The 23,959-nt window shown below is 35.5% G+C and overlaps 1 protein-coding gene across 9 annotated transcripts in view; it reads right to left on the bottom strand.

Moving 5' to 3' along the window:
• USH2A (usherin) overlaps positions 1-23,959 on the bottom strand; it is a 428,153-nt gene that overhangs the window by 335,732 nt on the left and 68,462 nt on the right. For all 9 annotated transcript variants that reach the window (XM_042789369.1, XM_042789365.1, XM_042789371.1 and 6 more), the window contains 4 exons: positions 16,988-17,183; positions 16,052-16,182; positions 4,289-4,484; positions 417-1,058 (listed from right to left, as the gene is read on the bottom strand). In XM_042789369.1, the coding sequence (XP_042645303.1) occupies positions 417-1,058; positions 4,289-4,484; positions 16,052-16,182; positions 16,988-17,183 (1,165 nt within the window). The remainder of the gene's footprint in view (positions 1-416; positions 1,059-4,288; positions 4,485-16,051; positions 16,183-16,987; positions 17,184-23,959) is intronic.

Below are 23,959 nucleotides of genomic sequence, written 5' to 3'. Positions count from 1 at the left end.
TGAAGAGCTTGCACTCTGCCTTTCAAATCTACATTTTTCATTACAAGGATAGCTGCTGTTCATCAAACTATGCTAGTTTACATCTTGTTCAGTAAACAGGCCCTGACAATGTGTGTATTTTCCTCAATATCTAGAAGAACTGGGCCTAACTTCATTTTGGTCATGTTGAAACTGCAGTGATAACACGAATTACACAACCTCTGTCAATAGAATAAATATTCGATGACAATGAAGACGTTAATACTTCCTTTTCACTTACACAGTTAGCAAAAAATGGAAAAACAATTAATAACAGAAGTCAGAGACGTGTCAGACATGAAGCTGTCTAAACACCTATTAAAAACTGTAGGAACTATGTTGATACTCAACAAATCAAAACTTACTACGTCCAGTAGATTGTCTTCCAATTTCCTTACCTGGTTTACACTCATTACACCTTCTCCCCTGACGCTGAGGCAAACAGACACACTGTCCAGAAATGTGGTCACAGACTGTTCCTGCCAATGTGCCCAGAGCGTCACAGTCACACCGCTGGCAGCCGAGGAGGTTGCTCGTGCTGAGGTTGTACGTATGAAGCACGCACCGACTGCACCGAAGGCCAGTCACACCAGCTTTGCAAGGACACTGTCCTGTTGATTTGTCACAAATCAGAGAGCCATTTACTGTACCTGCCTTATCGCAGTTACATGGCAGACAAACAAAGGAATGATTTTCCTGTACTTTGTGGTAGCCATCTAGGCATTCGTTGCATTGTCTTCCTCCAATATTTGGTTTACATGCACATTGCCCTGTCTTCACATCGCACACAGTTCCAGAAAACGACCCTGCAACGTTACATTCACAAGCCTTACAACCAGTTACATCCAGCCCATAAAAGTTGTCCATGCAGGTGTCACAGTGAAGCCCTTTCACTTGTTTTTTACAATTGCACTGCCCAGAGAGAGGGTTGCAGAACTGGTTCACTGAGCCATAGCTGTTGCACCAACAAGGCTCACATCCATCTTCATTAGAATATCTGAGAGCTTTAAAACCAAAATTGCAACTATCACACCTAAGACCTGGAAAGAGAAAAGGTATTAATAAAAAAAAGCTGAAAAGCTATTAATTCCAATTTTTAAAAACAGTAAGTATACCACACTTTAAAAAAAAAAAAAAGGAGGAGAGAAAGGAAAGGACCAATATTATTCACCAGCATAATTAACAGGAATGACAGGGCCGCACAAATCCACTGAATAACAGTGGCATCCCAAAAATCTGTTTCCTTTTCCAGTTTGTTTCAGTAGTGATGCATTTCTGCTGGCTTCTCAATACAATTTAAGATACTTCTGCAAGAGATTCTTTGTAACATTTTTAAGACAAACCAGAATTAATCTCTTTGTGCCCCAGAACAGGACCTGTTGCATAATCAATGATTACACGAACTCTTCACCCTATATTGTAGAAATGCAATACAGAGGGCTCTCAAGCTGTTCTGATAACAAATTTATATATTGTATTAAAAACATTAAATATACTCTAGGACAACACAAGTTAAACTAATTATGATTAATTATTTACTTAACACTGTACTTCAGTTTTAACATTGATTACATTTATGTTAGTGTTTATTGTTAGCCCTTAGTGAAAGCAGAAGTTTTCCATAATCCAAAATGAAATATTTTTATCTAAATGTATGATTTAGTTAACTCCTACAGTACATTAAAATCTAAACTATTTTCTTCATCCTGTAGCTCTATTTGCTTTGTTTGCAAAGTCATCACTTGCTTTATCCCTGCCCCAAGGGATGGCATTTGTATTTTAGTTTATAAAATGTACATTACAAGAAAGCAAACTAGATTATTATATGAAAAATGCAAATTCACAGTTGTGTATTTCCCTTGCAATGGGAAAATCCTTTACTATGAAGCCATCACTTAATTGTTGTATATAGAAAAATATATATACAACGTTGTAGCAAAATATGGTCATCATTTAAAAAAATACAAAAGCATACAAAAATACATCTAGCAACTTACATGTAGAAAAATAAAACTAAAAATGGTAGGAAATGCATTATACATACGGATAAAAACTCAAAAACTCCAACAGAAGGCAAGTTCCTTTAGCAGTGATGAATGACTCACCTAAGGCATATCATTTAATTTCAATAAGGAAAATAAAAAAGGACCACTATTGCTGCAAATTTTAAAAATAACTGTATTGTTAACAAGAATTATGACTCATTTTGAACTATTAAAATTGGTCTACATGGATTCATATCATATCAGTTTTAAAAATATGCGCAGTGCTTATTTGAATATGCCATACATATTCCTGACAGGTAATCTATTCCTAACGATACTGAGGAAGGCCTACAGGGCATCACATTCAATGTTAACAAGTACAGGGGAGTTAGCACGCTTGGCATTTAATTCACATTCTTCTACCTTTTTATTCTAGATGAATGACCTACTTTAATAAAATTATTGGTGCTAATGTATTTTACTGGTGATAGAATCATTAGTAAGATCTAACAGTTGTGTTAACTCTAACAGTTCATGTTTCATAACACCACAGTCCATAGTTGCATTTTTCTGTTATCGTGTTTTTTTAAATAGACAAAATGGCAATAGATAGATTGCTCTAAAAACCCATTTAGAAATCCAAAAAGGAAAGCTCTTTGTTAAAGTTTGCTGCACACATTCTAATATACAGATGCTTATTTACAATTGGTTTGGAAAACAAAAAAGAGAAACCAGTCTGGGAAGAATTAGCTCTTTATCCTGCGAACAAACACTTGAATAACTACAGCCCCCCACTATAGTTAGAGATACATTTGCAGAAAGCATAGAGTTGCACATTTTTTTGTATTACTATTTCAGTGGAAATAAAAATAATTATTGTTTTAATCAGAGGGATAAAATATTGAAAATAATATGTAGACAATCAAATATGTGAGAGTCAGACTGTGCATTGTTTGTATACCAAACTCCCAGTAAGTTAAGAAATGTTTCCACAGATGCAAATGTGAAATGTAGGCAAACAATATCTATATATTTAAGAATGCTCTGAAGTTCTTTTTATCAATGTAGAAAGTGGGTTTAAAAAGTACAGAGGTTATTTTTTACTTTTAGCACCCTCTTTATCATATGGAAAGCATAGGTACTAGGCATTCCACAGGAAAGAGGACAGAAACTGTTCAGGCTCATGTCTGTTTAGAGGTATTTTCATTGTTTGTTGTTACTTTTGAAAATGGGAAGAAAGAAGAAACAGACTCACAATATTACAAATAAGTCAATATTCACAAGTCAGTGAGTTATAAATTAACATATACTTGAACACTGTTAATACAGCTCACAACCATAGTTAGCTAAAGAAAAAATAGATTACTAATTATTTTAATAATAAAGCAGAAAAGGATTTTTTCTTTGAGTCATGTATAGTCTGAGACATGTACAGTTACCATGCAAGGCTCACTTTATCAGGAAATTCTCCTTGCATAATATTGCCATACATCAACATTTCAAAGTGTATTATATATACTGTGTATTTTGGGCACTTGATAAATTTTGTCCTTATGTGGCTGTGGCTCCCCTCAAATATGCTGGAAGTAATAAATTGCTATAATCAAATCTAATTTCTGAAAAATACCTGTGGGAGTAACAAACAAAAAAGCACGTCTTGTAAAAAAATTGATAAATAACACAGAAGGTAGCAGTTTATTATAATCAGCTTGGCATTGAACTACAAAATTAAAATTATGTGGCCCTTGATAACTAACCCTAGCTATGTACATGATCTGTGGAATTATGTTGACTTATTTTGCATTTCATAGGAACAGTTCAAAGAAATATAATAGAAAAAAATTGATAGATTTATCACAAAGGACCCTGTAGCACAGAATATTTTGAGAAAAAAAACCATTTATTTTGGTATATTAAGAAAACTAGCATGGAAACGATTTGCTTAGAACTCATTAAGTATAAAACAGTTTGAAAAAGTGTTAATTTCCTAAAAGAAACATCTATGCAGTAAGCAAATCACATTATTTCTATGACTTATTAGTATGGAGCTATGTAAGCTAATGTAGCTATGCCATAAAGAAACTTCTAAAGGGTTGATTAAACTAAGCTTCAAGCTGTAGTTTGATAGAATTATGAAGTTAATAATTTTTCAACAGTTAATTTCATTCATTTTTATAATCTGCCTTCAGCAAAGAAGTTTACTATACTTTTCATTTAGAAATCAAGTGTGTTTTATTTCCAGAGAAAACAAGAAAAATGGCTCCAAACTCTTGCATTACACATACCAATAACATTTGCTTTGCACTTGCACTGGCCTGAATTTTGGTGACAGGTAATATCTCCATTGACTGTCCCAGAGGTATTACAGTTACAGGGACTGCAGCCATCAGGGTTTGACTGTTGTAGATTGTAGAATCCTTCCTGGCACTGATTGCATTGTCTGCCAGACACATGTCTCTTACAATTACACTGGCCTCCAATCTAGAAAGATACAAAATATTATAGAATGATGAACATATCTATTTTTAGATGATACATTCATTAGCAAGAAGAATGGGAGTATGAGTTGGGCAGGAGAAAACTTTAAATGGAACAGAAAAAAAAATAAGACCGCGTAACATACACTTTTTTAATTTGTCGAGAGAGAAAAAAAAAAGAGAAATATTAAATGAAGTGTAACTATTCAATTTTTAAATAGACCTTAAAAGACTTTTTCTTTCAAAACAGAAGGAAAAAAGAATTGAATAAACAATGTGTCCATATTTGCTATCTGGAGAGAGAAAACTGCAAATTACAAAATTGCATTGTATAAATGGGACTGTGTTAAAACAAACGGTACTTTTTTGAATCAGTTACTGCAAAACTCTATTACTTTAACAGGTCAAGTTTCACATCTTTTTGTTCAGACCATATGCTTATTTATTTTAGTGAAAATGTTAGTTAAATAAGAACGAAGCAAAATATTTCCTTTCTGATTACTCATCCAAGATAAATTTTCTCTTCCTTTAGAAAAGGATGTGACTGAACAACTCGGTATCCGAAACCCTCTCCCCCTTTTCTTGGTTCAACTGGGATCCAAGCATTCCACTTCAGTGGTGCGATACAAAGGTCCTCTCCTACTCCCTAAATGGGTAGCATTGCTATTTAGGAGGAGCTGAGGCATCCTTTGTTATCCTTGGGCCATGATCTGGGAGTATGTGTCTCACATCTTGTGCAAGATTAAAGGGCTCCTGGAAAGGTATCTCAATTTCAAACCTTTAAAAGCCAGAAAAAAAACCCCTCATCTCTATATTCACCACTTTCCGATATGGTGGGAAAACTGACCACAGGAAAAGGGCAATGGCACAGGGATGGGGAAATGAAGGAAAGACATCAGTCAATACACAACAGAGAGGAGAAGAGGGAGTCAAAGCAACACAGAGATGCAGCAAATGTGAATTGGGAAAAGGTTTAGGATTCGTAATCAAGGAAAAAACCTTAACTTTTCTAACAAGTATTGTGGGGAATGCAGAGATGGCAGCAAACAATTACACTCTATGATACAAGAAATTTTCTTTGGGTCATTGTGTTTTTTTTCAGTGCAATATTTACAACTATGAAAAAGTACAGTGATTCAAAATTAGTTATTTATATACAACGTCAACAGCTCTAGCCCAATGTACTTTGCTTTTCGTTAGGTACCAGAACAAAAATTTCTCTTAACAGCTGTCTCCATCTTAAACCTATGAGTCAAGCAAAGGTGAAACAACAGGAGAGTTCTGTGTCATTAGAGACAAAGCTAGCTGGAAGTTCCACTTAAATGTTATTACACCTTCCAATCTATAATGAAGCTCTAAGCTTTATTAATACAAGAGAAAATACAGTATTTCAACACCTAAAAGCAAATTCTCAGTTCAGAAAACACTGAAAGAAAGTTAAAGAAGCATATATTCCTACTCCTTCCTCATAAAAGAATTCCATAGTCCAGTAAAACGTCTTCATAATATGCTTCCATGATAGAGATCTATTACTGATGTATCAGTCACATTTTTGGGGAAGATGAAGATATTCAAAAAGGAAGAAAACAATATTTTATAAACGAAAGGCAAGACAATATCAAGTACCAAAGGTAAGAGTTGAGAGACCACAATAGACGAAAACACAGCAACAAGGATTTTCAAGTTATTCCCTTTTAGACAGGATTTGATCTAGATATTTAGTTTATTATAAGACACTCAATCATGCATCATAGCCATTCACCAGAAAACTCACATGTGAAAAGCAACTCTGAGTTTAATCCTAAATGAAGAAAAATACCTAGTTTAATGCATAACTGTAAAAGAAACATTTTGCGTTAGTGATAATGGCATACTTAGATTACACAACAGCATGCATTATACAAAGATACCCCATTAGCACTCAACAAGCAAATAGTTCATACCAAGAAAGACTTTAAAGTTGCTCCAAAAGCTACCACGTGTAGCAAAGCATTACATGCAAAAAGCTGTCTTCAAGCAGTGGAAATCAGATTAAAATAAGGAAGTTAAATAAGAGAGGATAACCACCACCAAATTGTAAAACCAGAATAAGGCAATACAAAAATCAGCTTCTAACAAGCAACATGCTTAAGGAATGAAGGAGGAAAAAAAAAAAAAACAACTGTTTTTCAAATGTCAGAAAAAAAGGAAGACTAACAGAGCATCAGTGAGGGCAATAAATAATGAAGTGGTATCATTAGCAAATTCAGTTTGGACATCAGAACTTTTCACTAAAAGGAAAGTGCAGCATCAGTAACAGGTTGCCCAGAGGGGATGTGGAATCTCTGTCCCTGGAGATAACAAGACTCATCCAGACAAAATCATGACTGACTGGATCTAGTGCTCACAACAGTACTGCTTTGAGCTGGAGCAGATGACCAACTAATGCTTCTGTGATTCTGTATAGCATTCAGGCAAGATAGAACCACAACAGAGATTGCAAAGAAAGTATTTCACAGCTGTTCACTATGGAAGAGGTGTTACTGTTCTTTATTAGGCATTATTTTCAAGACTTAATTCAAACCAAAATGTCAGAAGGAAAATATTTTAGCAAAATCTCATCTGCTGAAAAGTGACTACACGTAAGTCAAGTGTTCCAGATGATGTGAAATATAAAATTACTGAGTTATTAATTGCTTAAATCAATCTCAGTAAAAGAGGAATAAAATTATAAAAGTTACATTAATCTCCTTAAAAGGCTGTAAGGAAACTTCTGAGATGCAGGGAGTAGCAGCCTTTTTCTGTACAGAGCAAATTAATAGGAATGAAAACACGAGTTTGATATATTGGAAAAGATTAGTACTTTTTTTGCAAAGAAAAATCATGCTTCATGATTCTACTGCATTTCTTTAAGTCAGCAACATCTGGAAATATCGCATATACTGAACCAAATGGCTGATCAAAAAGTCAAATTAATTTCTACATCAAGAAGTACAAACTTAACGCCTGGGGAAAACCAGTGCTGACTATAGGTAGACAGTGATGAGTCCAAAATTAGCTATTATCACTCAAATGAGGAGCTGTTAAAGTTGCTCTATTCCCCCTAAAAATCATTTGAAAGCTCTGAGGCAGTTAAAAAGGCAATAGAAATACTGGAATTATTAGGAAAAGAACTGAAAATTACCCAGAAAATGTCATTCTGTCATAAATATCCATTGTGTATCAACATTTTGCATGATTTATATATATGGTTACCTTCTCTAAAATAAAAGAGGTTGCAGAGTGAGTAGAATAAGCAAAGATACAAATGAAGAGACTAAAAAAAGACTTTTCAGGCTGGAGAGAGATGACCAAAATGAAGGGAATGCACGTCTAAAATCATGAATGGCTCACAGAACGGTTATTCATTATTTCCCACAATATAAGTAGGAGAGAACACCCAGGAAATTATCAGAGAAACAACTTGAATGATAAAGTAATTTTCTATATACTTCCAGCATATAGAAAAATATATATATTTTTTAAGTTCGTTAAAAAATTAGTTAATTTCATTCCATATGTGGACACCAAACATGACAACTCAGACAAAACACCTGAATTTGGCTCAAGTAGTCCCAAAACTATAAATAACTGGAATCTAGAAAAGTATATTGCGCAGAAGCATCATGCTTCTTAACATCAGCTTCCGGTAGATATCTGTGCTAGATGAAAGTCTCATTTCATACATTATGGTTGTTCCTACTATAAACCCATGGAAACCCAAGTCTAATTGTGAGCAAATGGTAGCCATTTTCTGATGTAACAAGTGAAATGTGCAGAATACTGAGTGCTAAGAGAAGCAAAGAGCACCAGTATCTTCATCATAATTTTAAGTGTCAGGCTATTACAAGAAGCAGTAATTCCCATCCCATTCAGTTGCAGAAAAATGTATGTCCCCAAACTTTCTCTTAAGAGGGTAAAAATTTATACCAGAAGAATAAATATACCTCTTCAGAATGAGGGAGAAATATCTGGCCAACTGAAGAATACAATCCAAATTTTCTCCAGGAACCAGCCAACGAGACCACTGGGAGATCTCCCTATATAAATTTCTTCCTACCTTGCTGTCATGTAGCAAAGAGTTTTCCATATGTAATCAATACAAGTGGCAACTGTTTTCCTGGTTCTAAAAAGAGTATCTTTCATGGCAGTTAGAGGGAGGTGTAGGAAACTAAACTTTTTGTTAGAAAGGGAGGTTTATCAGATTGCTTCTTAAGAGATTTGAAAATAGGTTTCTGTCTACCAGATTAGAGGACCTGTAAATAATCCACTGACATTCTTCCATAACACTGATTTCAAAGTTTTGCGAAAAAAAGTCAAGAAGAAAAAATTCTATAGGCAAGACAAAAAGGAGCCTCTGTTTGTATTCACAAATTACTATTTTGTTGTTTTAGCTATAAGCAATTAGAAATCTTTCCATTCTGCTTTTTCATCTATTTTCTGTCAATATAGGATATCAAGATGAAAGATATCTATTGGAGTTTAGCCTCTGAAATACAGAATAACAATTACATAACTCCACTTTAACCCTGTCTTCTACAGTAAGCATGGCATTATAAGACATATGAATATCAGCTAAGGGAAATACGGCACTGTAACATACCCCATATTACACGGCACTTCAAGTAGCTGTGCAGAATTTTAGAGAAAAAGTTGAGACATATGCTCCAGATAAAAATAGTAGTTGGAGGGGGAAAAAAGTAGTTAAATGGACCTGTAAGACTGGGAAGGTTTGTAGGGTTCTGTAATTGCCTGCTCTGGACGCTTAGCTTGTCCATATTTTCAGTAGCAGACTCTGAAGGCAGAAAAGAGAATATGCTTGCAGGCCTCACAGATCCCCCCAGCTCAGGATGCAGAGCCAGCACCACCATGACCCTGAGGGCACCAACCAGCCTTAACGGCCTCGAGCAGCCTCTCCCGGGGCCTCCACTCACACCCTCTGCCCACAGCCCAGGAGCTCCAGAGAAGCTCCAGCCCGGGCACCCGCACCTGGCCTGGGCTAGGCGCTGCCGTTGTGCCTGTCCCCTGCCTCCTGGAGGGAGCCTCTGGCCTTGGGCTGCAGCCGGCGCTCCAGGCTCATCTCCTGCTGGCTCCAGACTGAACCCTCTGGATGGGCTCTGGAACATGATTTATCACTTTGCCTTGTCCGGGGTTGTCAGCGGACCGTGTTACGAGACTTGGCCATGTTTTGGTGCCGTGGGACTGTGCCCTGCTCAGGGTGGGCACTGCTGTGCTGGGATCACCCTCAGAGGGGTGATTTTCAACATAATTTTTACTCTTTGTGCAAACATTCTAAAAAATCAGTAAAGGTGAAGGAAATGCAGATATTCAAAATGCAACACAGCAAGAAGATATCACGCATGAAATAAAGAAAAATTGTGAAGAAACAATAATGTGGAAAATAACCTGGAAGTGACACTGGGCCTCCACAAATTAAATATGAACAACATGATACCAACTCCAAAAAACGTAAATGCCATTCTGTGATATACTAAAAAAGATTCTCATATTTAAGACATAAGAAGGAAAGGTAAGGTTGCAGCTCAAGTAGTTGAAGGGTACAACACAAAAATTAGGAAAACTGCAGTAAAAAAAAAATTTTAAAATAGTTTTAAAAAACTGGAATTTTAGATAAAAGAGAAAAGCAAAATTAAGGTACATACACACTCTCATGTTCATATGAAAATTGATTACTGCATGAATTTAGGAAAGAAACTAATAATTGGGCTTAATGTGGGGAAAATTTGGCTTTAAAAAATGGGATATAGAGAAAAATAATATCTTTAATTTCTCTATACAGACAGAAAAGCACCAAAATTATCCAGCAGCACTGTGAAATACTTGGAAATAGGTACTGTTACAAAGAAGTTATGCAATCTGACAAACATTTATAATGCTGCAGAAATAGGCGTATCACAGGTTATATTATGGAAATCTACATCAAAATAGGTAGATCAAACCATTTCTATAACTACATAAAAATCTAAGTGAATTATAAAGGAAAGCAGTTGTTGTTATTACTATTATTATTTCTGTAAATCTAGACTACTCTGGAAACAATGTTATAATTGAGAATACTGGTAGGAATTAATATTTAAAGATTTTGTTAATCAGGATTTCACCAGTTGTGCATTGGAGATATTACTGAACCTTCCCCTGCTCCCCTCAATCCAAATGCTATCTGTCATTTAAAGAAGTAGACTTTAGTTACACTGGTTATAGAAAAGCAGAAAGCAATCTGTTCTCCTGTTGCTTATGCCTGACAGGCCTGGTTCTGGCCCAAACAGTAAGCAGACAGAAACAGCCTGTCTATTAACATGACCATCTTGGTACTAAATCACTTATGGAAAATGTCTGCCTAGATTGTTCACTACAAAAATGAGTCTAGCTGAGCATTACTATCAAGCAATGGTGTATCTTGGGACTTCATAATTACAGTTGTTATTTGATACAGAAAATCATTGATGCTGAGTGAGCATATATCCCTTGTGTCATTTATAATTTACGTACAAAATACACATTAGTCCCATATTCTTGAACGTAAACAGTTATAAAAAGTATGCAAGGAATTTCCCCCTGCAGAAATCACAGCTACACCATCACTGTCCCTAATCAGGAAGCAGACTACTTGAGATTTCTGAATTTAAGTTATACCTAGCAGTTCACATTCCTTTAGACTCTATTGGTGCCACTCTTTAATTGGGGGACATTAATCAAACTCATCACATCTAGAATCGTAAAGTCAAACAAGAGCTTGTTCAGAAACCTTCCCAATGTCCATGTACTAAACTGATATAAGGATTTAAGAGGAGGTGTAAGTACCCAGGATAAAGGGTGACATATTCCAAAGAACTGTCTTAATTATTGTTTGGGGTACAGGAAGCTATTTAGTCATAGTACTCCTCTAGTAGATATATAACATGTACATATCATGTTCTCAGAAATATATCTTCTAACTAATTAAAATTTTGTTGACCAAATGTATTCATAAAGTATAAAATGGAATTTGCTGAAAAACATATCTGGCCTAAGCTTTTCTGAAAGTTAAAACCATCCTTTTCTCCTTGGATGTCCCTATAATTTCAAATAGCTGTTCTCTGGTGCCTGTAATAGAAGAAATATACTGTCAGACATGTAATCAGAACGTCTCTCTGATTCTGAAGAATAAATGAGAGATGTAGGTTGATGTTAATAAATAAAAAACTAAAGTTGCCACTTTCTAAGTTTCTTTTACCAAAGCTAACTTCTGGTTTTGAAGCCCCAAAAAACATGACAACAAAACCCTTTTGTGATTGGCTGAGTCATGACTAATTTCAATTTTTTACTCTCTACCAGGACAGAAGCACCCTCCCCCTTGACCAGCTTGCAGTGCCCTAAAACTCATGTTTTAAGACCCATGAGTATATTTAGTTCCTGCATAAAATTCTTCCTGTTCAACCTGCCATTGCTGGCTTTGCAACTGATTGTTACTGATCTCAACGATCTGCCTTTTTGATATAAATGCTAATCATACACTTCTCACTACCTTCTTACTTGATGCAAATCTGGCAAGGACCCCATCAGGTGACTGCAATCTCAGGAAGCAATACAGGGGAGCAAGGAGGGTTGAGGACTTTTCCTTTTCTTCAGTTTAGGAAATGAGAACTGTAAGGAGTGCTGGCTCACACATGTAGGTTAATGGTCTGACCACCAAATACCTGAGAGTATTCTCGGTACGTCAGCTCTGGGAACTGAAAATTGAATAAAACGCAATAATGAAGTTCCTTTTCACTCCCCTGCTATCTCTTGTTATCACAGATGATGACTTTCAAAAGTCAATAGCTTTTTACTACTTTGGCTCAAAATATAAAATGAGATGTTTACCCTTTGCCCATGACACTTGAAAGGGTAGGAGTGGGCAAAATCTCCAAAATAACTTGAAAAACTATCACAGAAAACAGCATTTCCATAGTACAAAACCTAGCAGAAACGAAGCTATTGAATTATTTAACGTAAAAAGCTAATTTTCCTTCATTCTAGCAATAAGATTAAAGGCCTTCCATGAAGGGAAACCCAGGATTCAGAATACACACAATATTTTATAACTTGATTTTTTTATGGACTCCACTACGCACATGAGCTTTCAATTGACACATTTGCATCCTTTATATTCCATGTTCTATTTGATATATCTGTTGACTGAAATGCCCTTAATTAACTGCTTTACCTACGTTCTTTCCCTTGTATCACACATTCCAGTTACTTATTTATTGTCAATCAGAATAAATGGGTTGAAACTGTGTAGGTGGAAAAATGAGAACAGGGTAATGCTCATTCTAATTTTAGATCAAAGTATTTATCAACACTGAAGTAAAATTATCAGAAATAAAGATTCTACTTTGGTTTAAAATACATACACATACACAGCTATTAGCTAGCTTTTCCATTATGTATAAAAAAATTAAATCAAACATTCAAAATTGAGGGGAAAAAATGAAGAAACTCAAAAGAGCAATATTTAGGGAGTATACAGAAAGGTGAAATCTGAAGCCTGTTCAAAAGTTTACTTGGTAGGACTGGAATCTGTTTTCATTCAAGCCCTCAGAGAAAAGAGTAACTAACATTTTGCTCATCTTCATGCCTCAGAAAGAGTTTTCTTGCAACACAAGACAATACAGCTGCCACCTTGACAGAAGGCAATTAAGTCTTTGCAACTCTGAACAATATTCTCTGCAGTAAAGTACAACTTCTTTGCACCAATAAGTATATGATACATATTTATTTGCATGTTAAGAGCAAATTTTTAAAAAATCAGCAAAAACAGAGTAAAGAAAGATGCCTAAATTCACTAAGATCAGAATAGTAATTCCAAAGACTAGGTAAAAGCAATAGCAGTACTTTCAGCTTTGCCTAGAAACAAGAGTGCTTTTTTTCACACCATTATATATGGCATATTATAATAGAATCATGAAATAACTACAAACTGCTGTGCCTGATTGAATATGTAGGCATTTGTAGAGCAGTCTGGGTAAAAAGTAGCACAGGAAAATGAGTCAAGGATTGTGGTATAAGGGCCAGAAGAAATTAATCTCCATCCCTCAATACAGAGCAAGAATGACCACATCAGCAGTATTCTGACAGAATTTTCTCATGTGTGAATGGTTAGGGGAGAAGCGAAGGCAGCAGCCAATTCTTCCTTCACTCTCATAAAACACAGGCACCTCAAATAATTCATCTGGACTTTCAGATTGTTTGAAATATTTTGTGACAAACGTTCACAAAGAGGATGTAACCAATGTGTATTTTTTCTACACTGATTAGATGTCAATAACTAGCACAGAAGTGGACAAATTTTATCAGGCTGTAGCAATTCTCTCTCGTACCCACCAATCTCAAGGGAAGACCTCTCTGAATAAAAGGTCTAATAAACTACTCATGGATGCACTGCTATATTGCTCTTCGAAAATCCTGCTCATTACTGTAAGCCATAAAGTTATAATTTTGAGATTTTTAATATGTTAATTTGCACTATAAAATACAAATGAAGTTACACGCTGATTTGTAAGTGGGCATGATCTACAGATGTACAAGAACTGCAAACCTATGCAAGGGAGAAACACTACACACCTACATGCATTTCTCACCAAGGGTAGAGTGAAATAGGTGAACAGGACAGAAAGTTTTCCTGATCAGTCCAAAGAACTGAGATGGGAGCAACCACGTTACAGTAAGCTCTTCTACCCATCCTGTAAAATATCTACATTAATGATACTTCATTTGATGAGTAAATATTCTGTGCGATTCAATATATTAATTTGTGATTCAAACTCTGTACCTCCTGGAAGTGGGTGACACAACTGGCACTTTGCAAAAGAAAATAATGTTGATGAACTGCAGAAAATGGTAAGTTATGCAGTAAACGTGCATTCCGCTCCATTTTTGGCATATTTCCTTGAAAATTATAATTGTGACGTGACAATTAATTTTCATGAGTAGGGTCTTTATTCCTTATGATTCCATCTTTCATAGGTCAAATTTGGAAACTCTTCCTTCAATGATGCCTTCTTATTTCATGTAATTCATTTCAGCCTTTGGTCCCCAGCCTTATTAATCTATTCTTTAATGCCTCTTAATCATTTCTCCCTGCTCTGCTTCTACTGCAGCAGTCAATTGATGCTTTATTGAGCAATACAGTCTCCCCCATTTTTACCATTTTATCTCCCTGTTCATACTCTCAGTCAAGCTTCATCAGTGCTCTTGTACATTTCACTATAAAGCAGTGATTTCTGCAGACTATCCTTCCTCTGATTACTAATCACAGCTAAAGTTGGTTTAGGTTAGCATTTCACCATGAACCACAGACACACAAATGAGCATTTGCTTTCATTTTTCCCATACCTTAAAAAATAGTCCTAAGATGATACCTGTGTTTTTCAAGGCTTTTTTAATGTCTGTGATGCTGGCAAAAAGTATCACCTTCAGCAGAAAATTATAAATTAATTTTTAAATAATCTCCTGTAGTACAAATAAAAAACACATTGTGCTAAATTTGCATATTAATCCACATATGCACTGATGCACAAGTCCTGTGGAGGTGCACCAAGTCAAACTGGGCATGCATTTGTACCACGAGAGAACCAAGGATGAAAATACAAGAGGATCCACAAGAGCTTACTGTTACATAAAGTGCAATAACAAGAGACATTATATGAAAAATGCTAGAGATTGCTTTATGAAGAAGGCTTGGAAAAAAGAAAGGACAGGAAATGTGGCAACAAGCTGAAGAAGTTCTATCTCAGGTTTCCTGTAGAACAAGTTCTACCTTTAAAATGGTTTTAAAATACATTTCAGACAATGCTATTTCTACTCTATTGCTAAAAAAAATTGGGTTTAGGTAATGGACAGGACATATGTGAATAGAACATGGACCACAATAAATCTTCAACATACGTTCAAGACTTCAATCACTTTTCCTGCATTTTTTTGACATGAATGTTTCGAAAGTTACAGATTATCAGACTACAGTCTTGCATGTCAGTGAGGTCCACTGGCTTAAAAAGCATAGCTGATGGTGTTCTCTTTTCAGCACCACTTCGTGGGTTTTGGTTATTTTTTAACTGGACTTTATGAATTAAAAGGGAGATCAATCCTTGTCTTATTACAGAGGAAGCTAGCTTAATTTTAGTACAATTTCAGGCTCATTTTATTGCCTGAATTTTCAAAATCTGTTAGCAATTTTAAGGCTGTAACAAGACCTTCAAAAGCATTCAAAACCTGAATGTTTCAATATTACTGATTAATGAGGTACCAGTTAGTATCCCAAAACTACCACTCACTTTTGCAAATTCATACAGTATCTTTTATGTCTGTTGCTGATCTAAATGAAGAACTCTTCAACAGTACATCTCCAATTGCTTTCTGTGTTTTCTCGGCTTTCAGTCTCTAATGTAAATCAATTATTCTGAAAAGGCTGAACTTCATTAAAAAATGCTTAAGTAGTTACCATCTAAATGCACTTTGTAAAATCTTACTGCTTAAAATGTTTTGTCATTTTTCTGTATTGAGGCTACTTACATTGTCACACAGGAGGCTCTTATTTTTGGTGCCTGTTGCATAACAGTCACAGGGTGTGCAAACATCAATGGCTGAAAGATCTGCACCTGCTTGTCTATAATGGAAATCCTTGCACAGCTCACAGTTCCTTCCTGCATGAAAGAAAGGTTATGCATTATGGCTTCCAATTCATTAAAATTAGCTGTATAATTCAAAATTAAAGACTCTATTCCTTTGAGAGAATTCTATAATTTTCAGGACGTCCATTTTAATGCACCTTTCATCTCTACCTGCCAATTTAGTGATCCAGAGCATATGAAACAATGAACCTGTTACAAACTATGTTTTACTCCATTAAACTTCCATCTGCTATATAATACCACACTTATATAAAAGCTGTGCAATGCAAATGCCTATACATTTTTTGGAAAAATTATCGTTGAACCTGAAACTTTTCTTTTTTCTCTTTACTAGACAAAGCCAAGAAAACTGAAATATAAGAGAACTGTTAAGAAAAAAAGAAGTATTCAAACATACTACTTACACAGAATAGAAAGTTTTACTCAATAAGCAAGAAACTGACATTAGAGCAAAATTTGAGAGCATATTAAAAATGTTATCTGTTAAATTGGTTCAATTAGAAAGATGATATTCTGGAGTTACATGCTCTAGCATATGTAATGGAAACAACTTTGAAACTATACATTCTAATTATCTACTAGAATGTGTTTCACACAGAAGATTTATACAAGATTGGATCAAGTTTTAGTAGTATTTTCCTGCAGCTGAAGTACTGACACAATTGTAATTATTGCACTATCTGGATAGTTTAAAAATACATACACATGAGAATTTATTGGAAAATCAGTCATTGAGCATTACTAATTTCAGCTGACACAAGACTTAGCCAAAAAGTGACTGTAAAAGAAACAGTCCATCGTCTTCTGTGTGACTTACCGGCTGTGTTGTGCTGACAGTTATCACACACTCCACCACTGCCTCTGTAGTGCTCCTGAGGAAAAGGGTCCACTGCTAAGTCATAGTGGCAGCTTACTGCGTGGCTGTAACATTGACAAGGTTTGCAATTGTAGGCATGAACCTGGTCACCTGGACGAAAAGGCTTGTCATTGTACAATGGCAAACAGCGATCACACTGAAATTAAAGAACAAACAAAAAAAAAAAAAAAAAAACAAAGCAAACTTTATCTTACAAGAACACTATTATACTCTCCATGTTCATGTTTCATTCTAAGTGTTTTCCCACATTTAAATACTAAAAATATTGGGTTTAGACAAGAAGTGAGAAAGCACATAGGGAAATAACAAAATCACCTTTTTATTTTATTTTTTTAGGTTACTTTAACAACAGATTAAAATCAAGGAAGGTGAGCAGAAAAATAACATTAAGTACTTTGATACTCAACACTGGCTAACATCCTGAGATTCAGATTTAGTTAAACTTCTAAAGATGCAAAATGGTGCCTACTGCATTTGAGGCACAGAAGGGAAATTCACCTAATGCATTCATTTTAAACAATGTCTGCTAGTGTAATTTGTAGTACTGTAGTAACTGTAGTTTTTACAGTTACCGTGTATGCTTGTGAGTGAAACATAAGGCCTCCTATGGCCAAGTATGTGATGTTGTACAGAATATCTGAAACACCAGGACTTCTTAATATGGATTTATCTCATGAAATTTCCAAGAAAGAAATTTTAAACAAAACCCACACTTCTCTACACACACTCAACTCTGTCAAGATATATTTTAAATTACACTAATGGTATACTAGGACACCAGGTACACTGTTTAAATAAACACCTAAACAAACTACCATGTTTTCTTCAATCCTCTTCAAATTTACTAGATAAAAACAAAGAATGATATTCAAGTACTTAATTAGCTTAAACACAAAACAGTAAAAATATTTTTTTAAGTAGTTCAAGAACACCTCATAAGCTTATTTTTTAGTTGGATGAACTCACAATATTACCTTCTAAGTAGAGCTTTGTGAAGAATGTGAAGTTGGAATAATCTTCAGTTCATAACAGACTCTACAAAACTTTAAGGAGAAAAATTTACTCTGCCTACTGGTTCATCAAGAACTAAAAACAAATTGGATTTCCTGAGTTAATGAATGGATAGGATTTTGGACGATTACATTCTCTTTATGGTGAATGATCCAACTAGTTTTATAAAATTGGCTCAAAAAATGGTACATGCTGGCACTGGACAGATTTTGTTTAGAATAATTTTTTTAATTTAAGTGGCATTAGTAAAATTCCATTCCCAAAATACTGGTGCCTTGCTGGATCTAAGAAACAAAATATATTGCTATTTTAATTTCCATCTTCCAGAAGGAATTTAAATGCTTCAAAATAAGTTACTTTTGTAAAGTATTTGCACAGCTTTTTTCTTAAGTTCCAGAAGCATGCTCATCTTTCTTCATGGCTGCTATTCCAAGCACTATTATAATTATTTAGGCCCAGTGTGCCTACATCATGCTGACAATTAGGAAACTACACAGAAGTTTCTAAACTGTTTCACTCACAGCTGATGCTGGGAAAGCATCAACTGTGGGTAAAATGAGAAACTGAATTAGAAAACATAAGCTTAAGATAGCACAAGAACTGCAGAGCAGTCGTAACTCATAACAAAAGCAACTTGGGAGAGAAAATGAAAGCACAAGAATTTATCTGCTCAAATTTAGTTTTAATGAATGTAATGAACAGTGGAGATGTAAGATAGCAACAGCCACTGCACCTTTTTGCAATCTGTTAGAACAAAACAACAAGAACCACAGCACCACTGTGAGGAAGAGAAGGAGGTTTTAAGATGAAAATTAACAAGGCTTCACTTGAGACCTCGAACTCTGGCCTTTGTTTATCAGAAGAATCACTGCCTAATAGTGATTAGACTAGTTTAAGTACACCCAGGGGTATGTCTTGACCATAACTGTTACACAGCTTAAACTTATTTAAGTCCTTCCCTCATTCACATCCACCTTTCCGCTCTAGTCACTCACTTGGCTTCTACACTGAAGAAAATCAGCAATTACAGCACCAGCAACATGAGACGAGAGGGTTCATTCAGGCATTGCACAATATGGGAAGTGCAAGAAATAAACCTGAGCTCCCAGTCAAACCACCCCACTCATGCAGCTTCCTCCTCACAGCATGTCTACTGAAATACCTCCTCCTTGAAAGGAAAACAGGATGGGAATAGCTACCAACCTGCCAGCTCTGAATTTCCATTTGTGCATGGCCAACCACATAGCGGCCGAGAGCATTCATCATTTCATTTCAGAGTTAATCTTAGATCAGTTGCTTACGCACAACCATGTTTGCACCTATCGTTAAATGACACACAGCACTAAGGAGTAGGAGAGAAAAAGACGGCATTTGATTACATAGCACAGAGCCTCTTTGAACTGCCACATCTCTTGTTCTGTGACTTTTAAAACTGACAAAGCTTTCTGAAAGCCTTGGCAAAAAAAGTAGTCATTCAAAAGTTGGCAGTGAATGTGAAACAACTGCCATTCTAGCAGTTGTTACACCTGTATGCATTAAAAATGTGCACTGGACCCCCACCTCATGCTGCTGAGTTTGTCACACCTTTATTGGGTTAAGAACAGCATTTAACTTACAGACCTGCTGTGTTTAACTTTCACTGTTGGTAGCATGATGATGTACACATGGCAATCTCCAGGTCTCCATTCATCAAATGTAAATTCTGCATTTGTCAAAAGTATAGTTGTAGAGATTTTTGAAAAGATATCAAGAGATTTGGGTTTCAATTCTTGGCTACCATGTGTAAAATGGATAGGTAAATTCACAAAAAACCTTTGACAAATCTGAACAAGGTCTAGTGGTAGATTTACAAAGAATGTTAATTATTGACGAAACAAGCCTTTCTCCATAACCATAAAACCCACAGACATGCAGTTGTCCCCCTTTCAGTTACACCTAGGCTCTTCAGAAAACGTGTTAAATATATGGCTCCCCCTATGGACAATAATAAACATGTCCTCTTGATATATAGTATCTGAACCACTCACCTTTTGTGAAAACAGTTTTCTAGAAAACATTACATGGAGCCAGATGGTCAAAATACCTAGCTCATCTTGGCCCAATTCATTAGTCTAAAATTATGATTAAAAACTTATTTCCAAAAATTAATTTAGGATTTTTTTTTTACTAAATTTATTAGTAAAAACTTACCTTCTCAAAATTCCTGAATCCAGCACACTTATGGAAAGATCACCAGTGATTTCAGCCTAAGTCTTTATGTGCCAAGTTCCTTATTAGTCACTAAGAATGCTGAGGACAGTGCCTCTGAAGAAACAGTCAACAAATATTCAAAGAAATACTTCAGAAGTCAACATTAACAATACTTTAAGACTTGCAATACGTCATGATCAACTATCACCTTCTACTCCAACAATTTTAAAATATCCCACTGCTTGCCTCTGGGTGGCATCCTTTTTTTTTTTCTTAATGTTATGTTATGTAGACTTTACTCCTTTTTTCTTTTCCTAACCTGTGCAGGAGTACCCATCTCACACCCATCAAAGTTCGGTTGCAATAACTAGCATACATACACACATATAATACTTATATTATACATATGTTTCTATAACATACATATGTTATTAACAGTACACAGATTTAAAAATCTGCTGAAGTGATATAAAGATTAGAATGCCGCCACCTCAGACATTTTGAAATGCTGCCTCGTCGTTAAAGAACTCCACTATGTTTATCACCGAACCTTGTTTATTTATGCTGCCCTATAAGTGTTGACTATAATAGGATAGTTAATCACATACTATTTTTTCCTTCCTACAAGATCCTAGTCTGTACCCAAATGGACGGTATGCTTTCACTCCATTTAGCTTCATTAGCCAAATAAATATGGCTTCTAGGCAATATCTATTCCAGTATAACTTAACCCTCTTCTGAAGACAGTCTTAATTTTCCAATGGCTTTTCCTCAGCGCCCTCGCTACAGCATTTGACTATCTATCAAGACCTTGTGTAAGCAGAGCTTTGAAACACATCTGTCTCTCTTGTGAACTCCCCAAAGACCAAAGAGCTTTTAAACTCAAAAGCCAGGTTTTATTGTGAGGGTGGGGGAAAGAAAAAGAAAAGAAAAAAAAAAAAAGCTAGAACACTCTAAGTGAATTCAAGTGACTAAGACAGAACAGAAATGAAGAGTGTCTTACGGGGTTCCATCGTAACACTCCACATACCTTAAATGGATGCAACATAATTTTAGAAACTAAGCACAGATGTAACAGATGGTTTACAAATACCGTATGCCAAATAGCATTCCAAGAAAAGATACTACTGCTGCTTTACAGTGGCAAAGTGACTGACAAAGAACCTGACTTGCAAAAAACATAAGATCTACCATTCTGGATGCCAGATTCCAATAATGAGACACGACTGAGATCTCAAACACTGGCACAGATGTTGTCAGGCAGCATGAGGTATATTTCTACTCAACTTGTCTTTCATTTATGCTTTTTTCGGTGAAATTACTTGAAGACACACTACATCCTACAAAATCAAAGCATATGCAGCCACACTAATTCTGACAATCAGGCTGCTCAGTAAATTAATTCACACTTAAATTCTCCAGGATTAAAATTCAAAGCTATTTTCAAATCAGGCATCCATTCCATCTAACTCATTTAGACTCCAACCCTGTAGAACTTCCGTAAAATAAAAGAGAGTAGACAGTATGTTTTGCACCTGATGAGTTCAGAATGTGTTTTGTTTTACCAAAGCTCTGACTTGTTCAGGATATTAAATGGTAAGAGATCTTGTGTTTATTCTTACCACTTTCTACCTTGTTTATTTGAAATAAGCCTTTTAATTTCATTCTCCTGTAACAGCAGAGTGCTTTCACCACAGTTACTAGGTATTCTAGGGTTCATTTCACTCTTCTGAGGAAGCTATTACATAGCATTTTTTATTATTTTTTAATAACAATTTTAGTGGGGTAAAAGAAGAACTAAAAAAACCAACAGATTGGATAATCACTTGGGCACTTAGATGGAATATGTGAAAAATCACAAAAATGCAATAAATATATGTGGCACTATAATTTACAACAGCTACTTCCAAAACCAGTGAAGCACCAGCCCAGTTGTGTTTCAGTTTTCTTCACAATAAATGAAATAAACATCCTCAACAGTGGATAAGATCCTGAAAATAATTTTCAGACTAGAACAGCCGTCTTAATTTCTGAGAGGTACCAATGACAATCATAATGGTGGTTGCCATCTGCCTACCTCGTAAATAAAACTTACAAATGTCACATCAAAATGTATAAGGGATAATGACCACTTCACAATTCCTTCAGCCTTTCATTACCTGTGCAACAAATCACAAGGTATCTGACACAGCAACAGGTTATTTCAGTATTTCAGCAATGCTTGTAGACAAATTGTTTTAGAAATCTGGATCTTCGAACTGTAAAATTACACCACTTTTCCAGGGATGGACTCATGGACAAACCCATAACTTCCACAGTCATGTTGAAAGTTATCTAAAATTTCCAGGCAGTTAAGACTATTGGACTAGGTGCCCTTCTACTTGTTGTTTCCTAAAACTCCAGTAAACCATCCGCCTGCTTGACTTCCTTTCTTTTTATTCTGATATAAGCAGCTTCCTCCCAGGTCTGTCCTCTGGATATACAAATGATAGCACAGAGCTTACCAAAAAGTGCATTTTTTGCTAGCTTGCCTGCTTCTGAAAGTCGTAAGTCTTTGTTATTAAGTGAGTGACCACTTATTATACTTACTATTTACAGCTCCTCAGGTACTACGTATCATTAATTCCAACATCTAATGAGGATATAGGTTGACCTCTAACTAACGTTTAGGTAGACTCTTCTGTAACAACATAAAAAGCCTTATTTATACAATTCTTGGTAAATCAACAATGCCACAGCCAATTTTCAGACAGCAGATGTTTAAGACTATTAATTAATTGCATGGAAAGCTGAAGACCTGAAGACCTTTTTGTCTCCAGTCACTCTCACTTCCATGCATATCCTTCTCAAGCATTTATCAGACTTGCTTTATTTATTTTAAACTCCATTTTCTATTATTATTTCTACAATTATTCCTGCATATTTTGCCATTACCTTTATTAAGTTCTACATGACTGATTTAAAGGAGGCTCTGAGGCTGTAAGGTAAGGCTGACCTTGTTTGATTGTCTTGTTTTTTCATGGGCTGTTTCCAGTTTTAAAAGTTTTTGAACATACTCTTACTCATGTCTATAAATTAGTTTTCGCATATAAATGTTACCAAAATCTGGACTTCACTCTTGGTGCCTCAATTTCCATTTGTAAAAGGTAGAGCTATTTCTCAAAGCAGGACACAAGGCATTTACAGAACAATTTGTAAATGAAGAAGCTGAGTATTTTTTTCATAAGATGAGAGACAAGCTCTGTGAAGATTTATTTCCTCTTCTTTCTTAATCCAGCCCCTGAACAACCGCAAGATATCTTCAAGCATTCCCTTCTTCCCATCATCTCAAATTTCATAGCAACATGTTTTTTCATCACAACAGAACTCAGAAAAAAAAAAAAAAATTTCTATTTGTAATGAATGATGCAAATTTTTAGTTTCTAGTACTGCTTTGCTACGCCACAGCTATCCAGATGTATATGCCAGATAAATTCAAACTGGTAATTTTAGTTGTATTAAGTGTGAATGTGACAAGGACATACTCTGCCACAACAAAACCCCACAACCAAAAACCTTCTTTTACCCCCTCAGTTGCAATGACTTACTGCCAGCACAGAAGTTAAAAAAACCCTGTTTGCTGACAGTGCAATTTCTTCTCAAAAACATCTGTCCCCTCCCTGCCAAAAAAGTTCGTTTGGAAACTTCCTTCATCAAATGCTTAACTGAATA

This window comes from Tyto alba, unplaced genomic scaffold, assembly GCF_018691265.1.
Source record: "Tyto alba isolate M040663 unplaced genomic scaffold, T.alba_DEE_v4.0 Super-Scaffold_16, whole genome shotgun sequence".
NCBI classification, from domain to species: Eukaryota; Metazoa; Chordata; class Aves; order Strigiformes; family Tytonidae; genus Tyto; species Tyto alba.
The sequence above is the reverse complement of the archived record's forward strand: the minus strand, read 5'-3'. Positions and strand labels throughout refer to the sequence as shown.